This window comes from Stegastes partitus, unplaced genomic scaffold, assembly GCF_000690725.1.
Source record: "Stegastes partitus isolate 25-593 unplaced genomic scaffold, Stegastes_partitus-1.0.2 Scaffold1972, whole genome shotgun sequence".
Taxonomy (NCBI): domain Eukaryota; kingdom Metazoa; phylum Chordata; class Actinopteri; family Pomacentridae; genus Stegastes; species Stegastes partitus.
In genome coordinates this window covers 21,157-34,551 of record NW_007579703.1, presented here as the reverse complement: position 1 = coordinate 34,551, position 13,395 = coordinate 21,157, and the positions used below count along the sequence as shown (strand labels likewise).

The window sequence follows — 13,395 nt, the reverse complement described above, 5'->3', positions numbered from 1 at the left end:
TAAAGTGTGTCATCAATGATTTTATTAAAATAAAAATGCATTACAAATCATTGTCAAAGTACATTACGTATGCATAATCATCTCAAAGTGTCTGTCGGTTTAACCCTCCATGAAGAAAAACACCTAAATACACACACGTGAACTTACTTCCATAAACTCCTAAAAACATCCCACATATTTACAAGTTTGTAAAAAATAAAATAAAATGGATTAAAAAATGACAATTAAAAGACAGTACAAAGGGAGCAACACCTATAAAAACTGGGATTATGTATGAATTTGTATTCACTCCACAGTCTAGTAGCAGAACGCTGCTACTCGACTTATATTCAGATACAATCAAGCAAAATAAATAAATACAACAATACCTATAGCAGGTGGTAATCATAATACAAACAGTGGCATAATACAAGCCAGGATACGTGTTTTCTGTGCTGCTAAGGTACCAACAACCAGACTGTCATGGCTTCAATGCCATCATTGTGGCTCCGTCCTCTACAGTTATGCCGTGAGTGCCAAACCTGACCGATTCTCTTCTGTCCCGTCTTGGACAGGCATCGAAATCTTCTTTTTTTTGTTCAAGCTCTGCGGTCGTAATCCGCCACCATCTTCTTGATATGGTTCAGTTTGGACTTCAGATATTTACTCCTGCGCTTCTTCACCTGATAATCGGAGGACTGTGGGGACAAATAAAAAACAGATGTATGAGTTGACTGGGTCCTGTGATGAAGAATAAACATGTATACCCACATTGGGGGTAGTTTTACCTCATTAAAGGGAATTTTATGCAGCAAGACACACCAAAATTGAATCAGATCAACTTATTTCTGTTATGTAGCATTAGGGTTGTTTTTCAGCTGCAGGAGTTTGTGGGTTGTTTTAAGGTGGCCTGAACTTCTGTGCATGTTCAGACTATAAGAACTGGCCCTTTAGAACCTCCTGCAATGTTTTTGTTTTTGTGGGAATAAAACATATCTACTAAAGGGTAAGTATTTCTGATAACTGTCCTGCATATCTCGGTGACGTCTCAGTGTTCTTATCAACTAGTAGTTTAGTCCTTAGAAAACATAAAATAACCACATATGCTTGCATAACAAACCTCTGCTGTTCTGTTTAATACATGCTTATAGAACAAGACTTACAACCTGAAACTACTATTTGTCATTGTTTTGGCAAACTTGGAGGTAATGCTGTAGTTGAAACGGTTAAATTCTACAACACAGAAGAGGGCCGGTTATTTCTGCTGCACAGAAGGACCACATGGCCCCCTAATCAAGCCTTTCAGCTTCCATCACTGTGTACATCAGGGGTGTCGAATCCTGGTCCTCGAGAGCCCCTATCCAGCATGTTTTAGATGTTTCCCTCTTCCAACACACCTGATTCAAATGATCAGCTCATCATCAAGCTCTGCAGAAGCCTGATAATGATCCTGATCATGTGAATCAGGTGTGTTGGAAGAGGGAAACATCTAAAACATGCAGGATTGTGGCCCTCAAGGACCAGGAATCGACACCCCTGCTGTACAGCTTAAACTACAACGTCAACAACAAGTACACCAAAACAGCAACAACTAGTAGGACGTAACTCCAGTTCTAAGAGCACATAGGCTCCTATTTAGTGAATTTTACATTGTATATAGGAAGGTTAGAAAAAGGAGAGGTCTCCTGCTGGAGAACATTGAGAGACGGCCTCTCTGAGTTTAACCAATATGTGGTAAGATCCCTCAGAAACACCAACCCAGAAAAGGTACTTTTTCAACAAGATTCTTGTGGTCGGAGCATATAAAGATTTGAGCTGACCTGAAACGGCCTGCAAGTCCCTGCAGTAGAAAATGGCTTCATTTTTTCAAAGTTAAGCTAAGTAGCACTTTAACAAGCAAAGACTTTTCATCCAATAAAGGCTACATACCAAGCACCAACTTCAATGTGTTAACTCAAAGAGTTTCTGGGACACTTACTTTGCCTCATCAACGTGTAAATTTATGCAGAAAGGTGACTAAAATCTGGTCTATCAACTCCTCCATATGGTGTTGGTACAAGCATTAAGTTTGGACTTCGTATCAATCTTCAGTTATTGTGTTCATAAGAATGTGTCTAAGTGGAAGGCCATGCATGAATGCTGAATGTAGATGGTAACGTTTTCAAAATGACTGTAGATCCATTAAATAATCCCACATACCTTTTTAATGGCCTTTATCCTGCTGTACTCATCCATAGCATCCTGTCAAAGAAGAAATAACTGTTCAGACACACATTTCAAACTGAATTTGGCTTAGAAAATTTCACATTACATCAATATTTTGACAGATGTACAGGCTTTCTTTTGTTGCTTCTGCCAAGTCATTTTTTTTAAAACCTGCATGAAAAGACTTTTTTTTTTTGTCCAACAGTTCTTGAGGGAACTATCTGTATCAAACAGCGTTTCAGGCTCTCACCAGGTACTGTGGGCTTCCCTCCTCCAGCTGATCCAGCTCCCTGTCGACATCCGACAGGTCCTTGTTGATGGCGTCCAGCTCTGCCTGCAGGTCCTTGTACTCCAGGTGGTCACGGTCGAACACCTGCTTGTAGTCGTTGCGTTCCTGCTCATTAGCTATTGGAGGGAATTCACTGAAATGAAAAACAGGAGGGAAAGAGGGAGAGATTCAAATTACAGTTAAAACAAAACAAAACAACAACAACATGTTAAACGTAGTCTTAGAAGAAGAAATGCTGAGGTGGTTAATATGTAAAAGTAGCACAGTTTTGTTGGACATATGGTGCCAAGATGACACTTCCAGGTAATTACAAAACAACAGCAGCACCTAAAACTTCTAATTTCATGTATAAGTTGCTACTAATTTCAAGACTTGCACATTTGTGTGATGCAGACTTCAGTTGTGGTTAATGTGCAACTTGTTTCACAAGTAAAGAAATAATTTATACTTGCCTCCACAACACAGGGGGTCCTGCACAATCAGGTTAAAGAATTATTTTGTTCTCTAGACCATCAAACTGATAAGGGAATAAAGGCAACATCCATACTACTACATTTTAAAACTCAGAAATTCTGCTACATTTAATTTAAGCATTCACACTTTTCTGGAGTTTCAGGATACTAAAATAGATAATTCAACATGGATAATGAATTTCAGGTGTTGCTATGGAGCAGTTAAGGAAACCTCTGATCTTACTTTTCACTATTGTTGTTCTTCTGTAGTTATTTTCTACAACTAAGCAAAAACCAGGGATGCAAATCTTAAACGTCAGTGAATACCAATTCATCAGCGACACAAAGAAAGTCCAAATTATTTAAACGAGGTACAAGCTTCCACAGTGAATAACCTGTGAAGTTATTCCACTCTTTACAGCAGTTTGATATGAAAATAATCCTTATACTTGATCTACATAACGGAGTGACGTGTTCACTGTAGTTCATGTCGGTCCAGCTGCTGAAACAGCTGCTCAGCTGTAACAGATGCACATAAATGCAAATGCAGCAACTTGATCAGTCCAGGAAATCTGCCTGTTTTTACTGCCACCTCTAAAATGTATTTATACTCTGAGCATTTTGAGCGTTCATAACATGACTGCAGCCAGATAGCTGGGAGGTGTTTTATGGGTGGTCAGCAAACACACCACTAACGTCATCTTATTTCATAATACGAACCTCCACTTAGTGGCACAACCTGATCTGGTACTACAGCTAGTCTGCAACATATTGTCTCACATGCATTCCCTTGTCTTTCGTCAATCCATTTTTTAAATTATTTATTGAAATTGTCAACTGCAATTAATCAACTCTGATTACCATCCCTCCTTTGTACCTGTCAAAGTCGTTGTCATCCAGCTCGTCTCCAGAGGAGTTATAGTCGGTGTCGTAGTCCTGTCCATCAGCACGGCGTGGCCGACCTGCACGCCTCTTTTTGGGCCGTCCAGCAGAACTTGCTACCTCTGAGTTAGTGCTGTAAGGAATCCCATTCCTCAAAGGCACATCCTCATCTGCAGGCCTGTGTGATGGACAACAATTAACAACAGTTATTTCAAATGCATGATAAAGTTGGTGCATATAGCAAAAATAATACCAATGGAACTAATTCATTATATTCAGCAGGTCCAAACTTCACTAGTCTTTAGTACATTTCATGTGATGGAGGAAGTAAAACACAGCCATCCTGATTTATGATCTTCCACTTCATCGTGTATGAGTAAACAGGTTAACAATAACTTCTTGTTTCTGTCATAGAATGAGCACGTTGTCAGCACAAAAGTATGTCACATAGTTTCAGTGTTGCAATCGCATGTGATGCATGAAACTGCTTTAAAGGTGACGGGAATTTAAACAGCTCTATTGTTTACATTATTTAAATATTAGAATTAGTTACTGAGGATCATTTATTAAGTAGAAATTCACAGTAAATCTGTTTTCAGCTTTGTCAGAGTGAGGATTTGCTTCTTCACTTTGTTTAATGTGATAATAACCATCATGTCCATTTTCCACCGTATTCTGACATTTTATAGACCAATTCATTTATTTTTAGCTAAGATGTACTGAAAGTGGAGTAAAAGCTCATTCTGCTCAGACTCTCGTAGCACTTTTCTATTTTGTTCTCTTAGCAGAGAAAACAGACTGTACGGATGGAAACTTTTCTTATCAGCTGGGTTCTGTTGTCTTCTCATGTTCATGTTGTCTGTAAAAGCACGGTGGTGGCATCATGCCAGGGTGGTTGGAGTGGAAATAGGGAGGTGAGGTACGGTGTAGCAAATAGGTGTAATTATTTAAATTTAGATTTACAACATACGTACAGGGGGTGTAATTTTTACCCAAGTATGAGCACATAAAAATACCAACATCCTCATTCTGACCACACCTGGGGACATTTAACCCATATCACCTTACTTCTCTTTATTGTCTTTACAGCAAACAGTCAAATATAAAGGAAAAAAACTACTCAGTATACTCACGGAGGGGTGTAGTTGTAGGGAGGTTTGTCATAGTTGCTTTCATCATCCAGGTAGCTCCTGGAGCCCCTCAGCTTCTCAGGGTAGTCTGATATCGGAACCTCCTCAGGGGCAGCAGACACATTGTTCACCTGCCGACAGAAAAACACAGGTTAGCAATGTATAAATATACACATATATAACATACAATTAAAAATTGTTTAAAAATGCTAAATATTGTAACGTATATTTTTTTTTACTGTTGGACAGCTGTTTATTTCAGGTTAAAAATTCTAACCATTTACCTGTAATTTTTAGCGCTGTATTTAAACATTTTATCCACAAATTCAACCATTCATTCATTACTTTTAACAATTTCAAACATGTATTTTTTCCACGGTTGTTTTATTTAGATTTTATCCATTTATCATATACTTTTGGTCATGTAGTTCTGGGTAACTGTGATGGGCATTTCTGATCATTTTCTCAGTTTTTATAAACTAAATTATCAATTAGTGGACAAATAATCGAAAGATTAACGCATAATCAAAAAAAATCACTAGCTGCAGCCCCATACAGTTTAAAGGTAGCTCCATCTTGGTCAATTCTACATTCTACATATAAGTGCATCAGTATTGATGATTTGATGTGCAAGTACAAAAGTACATTTACATAATAGTTTTAACATTTTCAGGACTTTTACTCATATCTTGTCATTATTTTTACTCCACTACAATTATTTGATAATTTTGCAATTTAGTTTAATAATACAAAACATGTTTAACAAATGGATGATACAACATTATAGAATATGTCAAAAATTGTATTGATCCTGAGAGCAAATTCACAAGTTATTCAGCTGATATAAAGTAGTTACATCACTTCTACCAGCTGCAACATTAAATGCATTAATAATTATTAACTTTGACTGTTTAGGATGTACAGTCCAAAACTCATAAATACTCAGTTTGCCATCAGTGAAAATATTAAATCATTGCAGATTCATGTTTGAGAGGACACCGTAACAGCATTGTAACTGTTGAAATTAAGCAAAAATCTTAAATTAAAAATAACTAACCATAAAACACCATAAGCTGCAACTGTAAGAATCAGACTGAATGTGGTCATTTACTGTGAAATATTATATTACAGTGAAAAAGTCAAGTTTGCAAATAGTTGTAGTTTTATCAAATAACACTTTAAAATTCAAAGAATTTCAGGTTAAAAGGACATAAAGCAAAAAATCCTCCTGTTGGAGTTGCTAAAGTCTGAAATTGTTCTGCTCTTGTACTTTTGGTACTTTCAGTATGTGTTGAAATGTTTTTTTTTTTTTTTAATCACATTGTAGTTTATGTTTTTTAGTGAGCTATAGTAAAGTTTGTTGACGGGTGTCTCCTTCCAGCAGACACATTGGATCTCTACCAACTCTGGTATGACACACATGAATGAACTTGTCCTGTGAAAGTATGTGTGGTAATTTAGCTACACCCAGCTGAACACAGCAAAACATCAGTCTACATGTGTGCAGTCGCACCATCTCAGCACTTCTAGGCAGGTTCCCACAAGCTGCAGTAAAATAAATGCCTCTGGTTCTCAGTATCAAATTGCTGTTGTGCCGTTTTTTGCTGCTCGCCGGTGGCTTCATGGCTCCGAGTTATAGTCCGACCTGTTCTTCCTGTTCGCTGCACTGAAGGGAACTCTGCTGCAAGGACTGAATGTCATGATGACTTCCAACAAAATGACTCACCTACTCATCGCTACTCTCTTGGTTAGAGAATAGCTTCAGAAAGGATGATTCATCGCCAGATGTAAATACTTATTTTTAAATGCTTGGACGCACTGACAGCAATAAGCCCAAGAATTCCTCTTACTATGCGAGGTAAGACTGAAACTGTCATCCGTGAGCGTGCCACACCTTGAAACCAAGCATGCTGCTATAGATAGGAGCTTATTACTGCTCCCCTCCCCCACTCACAAACAGGTGACTGTCACCAAACTGGTTCCACCGCTTCAGCCGATACACTCGCTTTACTGCACCAGAAAACAAAAGGTGTGTCGCAGACAAGCTGTTAGGATCAGTGTCTTCTGTAGTTGTTATTTACCAAAGATTTTTTGTTTTATGTCATTGTAAAGCAAATATTTTGGGGGCATGAGTTGGTTGGATTTAGGAATTAAGGAATGAATAAAATCATTTAGTTAGAAAATTGAACATTTTTCAGCTGTAGTTTTGTCCAAGCAAAACTCAATGATGTTCAGCTTACAAGGACAGAAAAAAAGCAGAAAATCCTCACTTTGGAACAAATGTAACCAGATAGGTTGGTATTTTTAACTACTTTTACCATAATGTGATCAAAACAAATAGTTTCTATCAATCCATCCACGCCTGGTTCTATCAAGAAAATGTACCCAATCTAAGCTTAAAACTGAAACATTTATACCTAGAAAATGCCTTTATTCTATAGGACTTATTTCTAAATTTGCCAAAAATAAACGGAACCACCCTCCTGGTGAGCTTCAGGCAGTGTTTCCACAGAGCAGAAAGGAGACAACAAGAGAGACTGAGAGGAAAATAAAACATACTGGAAGAATAAAATAAATGCAGCATGCCTCAGAAACATTATAAAGAGGAACAAGTTGTCAACAAGCTCTTGGACAATACATCCAGCTTGGTGAAATATCTTTCTAGCTGATGTGCAGACTAAGTTTTTATAGGTTGTCAAAGTGTAAGTAAATAACTACGGCACAGTGAGCCACTGTTTTATTCCAGTATTAGTGGCCACTTGGAAGAATGTTGGCTATATTAATTCCAATTTCATACATTTTTATAAACCAACAAACCAAAGAAATTCAACTTTTACTTTATGATCTGTTGCATTGTCACCGTGTCAGACTGCACAGAAGATGAGAAAAGATTTTTGAGCTCTCTCTCCTTCTAGTCATGGTTGTATTGTTGTCATAAAGGTGCGGGACTTTACATTACAGTGAAAAAAGAGTGAGAGAAAGTGTCCTTCTTGTGGCTCAGAGGTTTAGTTGTAACAATCAAACGTCACGCTGTCACTCACCCACGCCTCCACGTCCTGAGGTGGCGCCATGTCGTCGATCACCTTCACTTTCTTCCACAAAATGTTGCTCTTGCCGTAGTTTCTGATTTTCTGGCGAGTCTTCAGGGCGAAGACGAGCATGATGAGGAGAGCGGCGGTGACCAAGAAGCCAAACACCACAGCAATGGCCTGAAGAGAGTTAAAACACAGAGTTACCAACACAACCAAGCTTCCAGAGAGAAACCGGTAGAACTACGTAAACTCAAAAAGTGTTCACCTCCTGCGGCTCCACCACACAGTAGTGGTAGAGGTACTGATTGACGAACACTCCTGTTGTCTGCGGTTGTTGGTACTGAGCACACAGACCGGCGATCTGGCTGCCGTAGGCTGACCCAGAGGACTGAGCCATGGGGTTCACTGCCATCAGGTACACTATGGAGGCTATCAGCATGAGCAGCGCCAGGATGGCACAGATGATCACCACAGCCAGGTAGAACCTCCTGCTCTCCGACAGGCTCTGGTGGGACACGATGATGATGAAGACAACCAGGGCGAAGATGAAGACGATGGCGGCCATGGCAATCATGAACCCTTTGCCTGAACGTGGGTCATTGTAGTTCCCTCCGATGCCACCGTAGCCATAGTTGTTTCCAGCTCCGAAGCCGCCACCTCCAAAGCTGCCATATCCACCACCATAGGTTCCACCATAGCTGCCGCCATAGCCGCCACCATAAGCCCCACCATAGCCGCCCCCGATGCCCCCAAAGCCTCCAAGGCCTCCCTGAGTGTCCCAAGCCAGCGTGGAGGCCACACAGGCAAATATGGCCACGCACAGCACAATGACGATGATGGCCATGATTTTGAGGATGCCTGGGGGAGACGTCCAGCGGTAGAAATGCTGGAACTCATCATCTGGGTAGTAAGAATAGGCCGGCTGTGGAGGGCCCTGACTGTAAACAGATGAAAAAACACATTCTTTAATGAACTGGACAAAAAAACAAGTATGGAAGCCAAAAAAAATAAAGACAAAAAGATCACGTTTTATTCCTTAAATTCAATTCAATTCAATTCAATATTATCTGTATAGCGCATAGAGATGCAGGTAGCAGATGAGGAGGACCAATGCAACCAGAGCACCAAATGTCTACATGGATTAAAAAACACTGCTTATCTGTTGAAATTATAAGACCGAAATGTTTTAATATTTCCAAAAAATCCCCCCCCAAATTTAAAATAATTGCAAAAATACACATTTTAAGAGTTTTTCAGGCAACTTAAATGGTTAAATACTTCTAGAAGACCATTTTAAATTTAACATAAAAAAATAATAAGTTGACAAGATTTTTAAAAGGCAGTTTTAGTGTCTGACATTCAAAGAAGTTAATTCACTATTTAATATAATATTAATATATACATCATTCAAAGTCAGTTAGTTCTTTACAGATCCATATATCAAGCCTTGAAGTAAATGATCAGAGCTTGGTTCTGACTAAACCTGGTCTGTAAAGATGCTCCAGGGTTAAAAATAGTGTCAAATGTAGTTTATTTTCAATAATAAAGCTAAATGTGGGAACTCCCATAAAGAACTCAGCTGGGCGCACAAATAAAGGAAACATCAACATTTAATGTACACATTTTAAATTTTTTAGTCTCCTCACAAGTTTCTTTTGCAGCACAAAGACAAATATCACTGGAATATTTGTAGTAATTGTTGAGCAATGGATGTTTGGCATTGGCAAAAAACCCTATTTTATTTTATTTTTGTGTGTTTGTATCAGAAAAGAAAATTCAATGAAAGATACTAAACTAATATCTGTTCTCATGAGCAAAATACTGTTTTAAGTAGCTCCATTAACCACTGCACCTTCTCAACACACCTCTGTAAAAGTGGCTGCAGCTAGATAAATAATCCGTCCACGGCTCTAATATTTCGCCATCATACTGACACATGTTCCACAAGGAAGATATGAATTCTATATTTAATTTGAGGGAGAGACATTTAAACAACTGGTTGAATTGAGCTGGAATAGTCCATGCTGACCTCCTCTGTGAATATCTGAAGCTGATAACATGATCAATTGCAGGAAATCAAGTGCTGAATATCACAGATACTCACTATCCCTCTGACTCATAGGGAGGAGGACTCCCGTTGGGCCTCGACGACATGACTGCTGGATCCACTGACTTCTGATCTGTAAAAACAAACTACAAGAAAATTCCACAATTAGAACAGATCAATTATTTTCACTGTCCTTTAATCAGAATTCACTGAAACATGCTGAGTTTACTTTGACATGGAGTTTAAGAAAAAAACAACCCAGCAACACCTTTCATTTGAGAAGCACTAACAGGTGGATAGTTGGCATTTTTCCATTTAAATAATTTTCTCTCAATCAACAAATGAAATAATTAATGAATTTGTGCAGCTCTGTTTTAAACACACACATCCTGAGTGATTTTACAGACATTTTCAGTGCTACACTTGAACCATCACTTTATATTAATATATCACAGCTACAAACCACAAATGTTCCTGTTTCTTATCAACAAAATTACAATTAGGATATTCAAACTAGTGACAGCTCTTTAATAAATAACAATCCATCAGTTTAACACAGCTTTAGCTCAAAGCAGCAGCACAGATACTGATAATAAGGAGACTGATTTAAAGCAGTGTCCAACAAAAACGTGTTTCTCTGTAGCAGTTAATAGAGACTTAAAATAAAAGAAGAAAATGCTCCAAAGGGAGTCCTTCCCACTCACCTGTCGCTGTAAGGCTCCTCACCTGAAACGCTTCAACTGAAACTGCAGCCGCTGATAAAAACAGTTGAGACCACACCTAAAGGAGGCGTGCCCTCAGACAGCTTGGCCCCGCCCCCTCACAGGTGTCACATTACACAAGCTGACAGGTCGTCCTGGCTACGGCTCTGCAGGCAGATACCTGGACGCGATTCAGGAGGTCAGAGTATAGACTGTATAAGAAAGATAAAGATTCTTATACAGTCTATGGGTCAGAGGAGCAGAGTCACAGAGAGCCAAAGTGCAGCAGCAGAAGTAAATAAATCACCCTGAATGATGAAAGCATAAACAAACAATATAAAAACAAATGAATACATGTAATTAATGTTATTGTGACAAGGCAGAAATATAAATGTCATTAAATTTATGTTTTATATTAAGCTTTTTTTTTTTTTTTTTAAACCTCCAGTGAGTTATTTGCACATTTTATTTTTTAAACTTTTGGAAAAACATTGACAAATGATTTCATGTGTGTTGAACTGAAAAAAGAAAGAAAGAGAAAAAAAATGAGAAAAACAGGGGAAAATTCAGAAACTTAAAATAAAATCAAAATAGTGTTAAAAAAAACAAACACAAAAAAGGAGAATTAAGAAAAAATGTTTAAATAAAAAAAACAAATGTCAATAAATAAAATTAAATCTAAATAAAATGTAAAAATGTAATGTAAATGTAAAAATCGAAATTTTTAAAAATAAAAAATGTAACAAAAAATACAGTTTTAAAAATATAATTACAAAATTACAAAAAAGGCAAAATCTAGGTGTAAAAAAAAGGTAAAGATAATAATAAAAAACTTTATTTAGTAAACCCTAACCTAGAGACTCACAATACACTTTAAATTCAGGGACCTACCAGTAAAAGAACAAAGAACAAAATGCAAACAAAACCAAAAATGTTCATGACATATATGATGATACTTTACATGACAAAGATAAAAAATATACAACACAATTTAAAATGAGCAAAATAAACAAATAAAATACTAGTAAATTATGTAAGAAAAAACGTTTTATTCTTCAATAGAATTACATCAACAATAACACAAACATGTCAGATTGCAATTATTTTAATAAGCTATGATCTTCACTTTTCTGCTACCAACTGGCTGCAGGTTAAAAATCATTTATTCTTATATTATTGTTTCATATAAGTATGAATTATTGTCAGATAAACCTTTTACTATATCTTCTCAATTTTATGTTTCTGTACATTACAAGATAAATAAAATAATGTAAACAACTCATCCCCAAGAAAAAGTCTGTGTCAGACATTAATATCAAACACTTCAGAGATCATCAGATGAACGTTAGTATCAGTATGTAGTTATTCAGGTCCAGTTAGCATCAATTATTTTCATCATTAATTTAATATTTAGGAAAAAAATAACAGTCCCTTTACTTTACTTATTACCCTTATTTTTTCCTACCAAAAGTGAAAAGTCGGTATTTTACTATCATTCGAGAAACAAGAATCTAAAATATAAACATTTGAAAAGTTAGACTGAACAACTTCTGCTTGAAAAAAGCCTCAGTTATCAAAATTAGGTTTTTATTACGTCAATTACTCAGATGGTTTCACCTCTAATGCAGTTTTTATTCTTTCACATTTCTGTCTACTGTTGGAAAAAAGAAACCAAACCACATCGTCAGTGCGTAAGCAGAACTGTATTCTGAGAGCAGAAAGCACCAATTCATCACTTAAATTATGAAAGAAAACGGACATTTACAGCAAAACATATTTACAATCACAGAGAGACACAAACCTCATGATTAAATTTCCATTCAATCAAGATGTTTAAAGGGCAAATAAATTCAGATATTGAGGCACTTATGGTATTCAAGTGCCTGTAAAATACAAAATGTTTATTCCATGAAATGGTAGAACAAAGTGTTACAAAAAAGACATTTTAATACCCGACTAAGAGGCATAGTTTCAGATTTAAAGACACAGATATATAAAAGACAAGCGTGCAAATAAAACAATCCAAAGAGTCGTGACAGCAGTTTAAGAAACAGCTCAGTGTGGATCTGGCTGAACAAGCAGTGCTGTCATCAGGCTGAAAAGTTGAGAAATTTTTGTAAAAAAATACAAAAACAAAAAAAACCAAACATGATGGTCAGGCAGGCTGACAGAAGAGGTAAATCCTTACAGAAATAATGCAGCATATTTATTTTAGGCTTCATTTACATGCAAACGTCTAAATCCAGTGTCAGTCGTGAAATTAAATGGACAGTCTCAGCTATAATTACAATCACAGTATCAGATATACATTTTGTTTAGTGTTAATTGCATAATCAGACCATCTTAAAGGAATAATTTGACATTTTGTGGTTTGTTTTGTGTCACATCTCTGTTAAACTATGACACTACAGATGGGAGACAGTTAGCTTAGCTCTGTCTGAAAAAACACAGAGAGGACAGGTGCACATGTTCAGGACACTTGGAGGGTCCTACCATGTGTAGTGATTTCGACTGATTTCTTTTACCTTTTTTATTTCTTATTTATTTACTTGACCCATCCATCCATTTTCTATACACCGTTTAATCCTCACCAGGGTCGCAGGGACTGGAGTCTATCCCAGCTGACTCAGGGTGAAGGTAGGGGACACCCTGGACAGGTCACCAGTCTATCACAGGGC

At 37.2% G+C, this 13,395-nt stretch overlaps 1 protein-coding gene across 1 annotated transcript; it reads right to left on the bottom strand.

The window, feature by feature from the left end:
• oclna (occludin a) lies at positions 1-10,769 on the bottom strand. The gene is made up of 9 exons (XM_008303290.1): positions 10,721-10,769; positions 10,074-10,162; positions 8,235-8,907; positions 7,979-8,146; positions 4,941-5,068; positions 3,803-3,985; positions 2,435-2,606; positions 2,179-2,220; positions 1-677 (listed from the first exon to the last, which is right to left on the bottom strand). Exons 2-9 carry the CDS (start codon positions 10,121-10,123, stop codon positions 579-581), a joined length of 1,515 nt encoding a protein of 504 aa, XP_008301512.1. The 5' UTR covers positions 10,124-10,162; positions 10,721-10,769; the 3' UTR covers positions 1-578.
• Between the last annotated feature and the right edge of the window lie 2,626 nt (positions 10,770-13,395).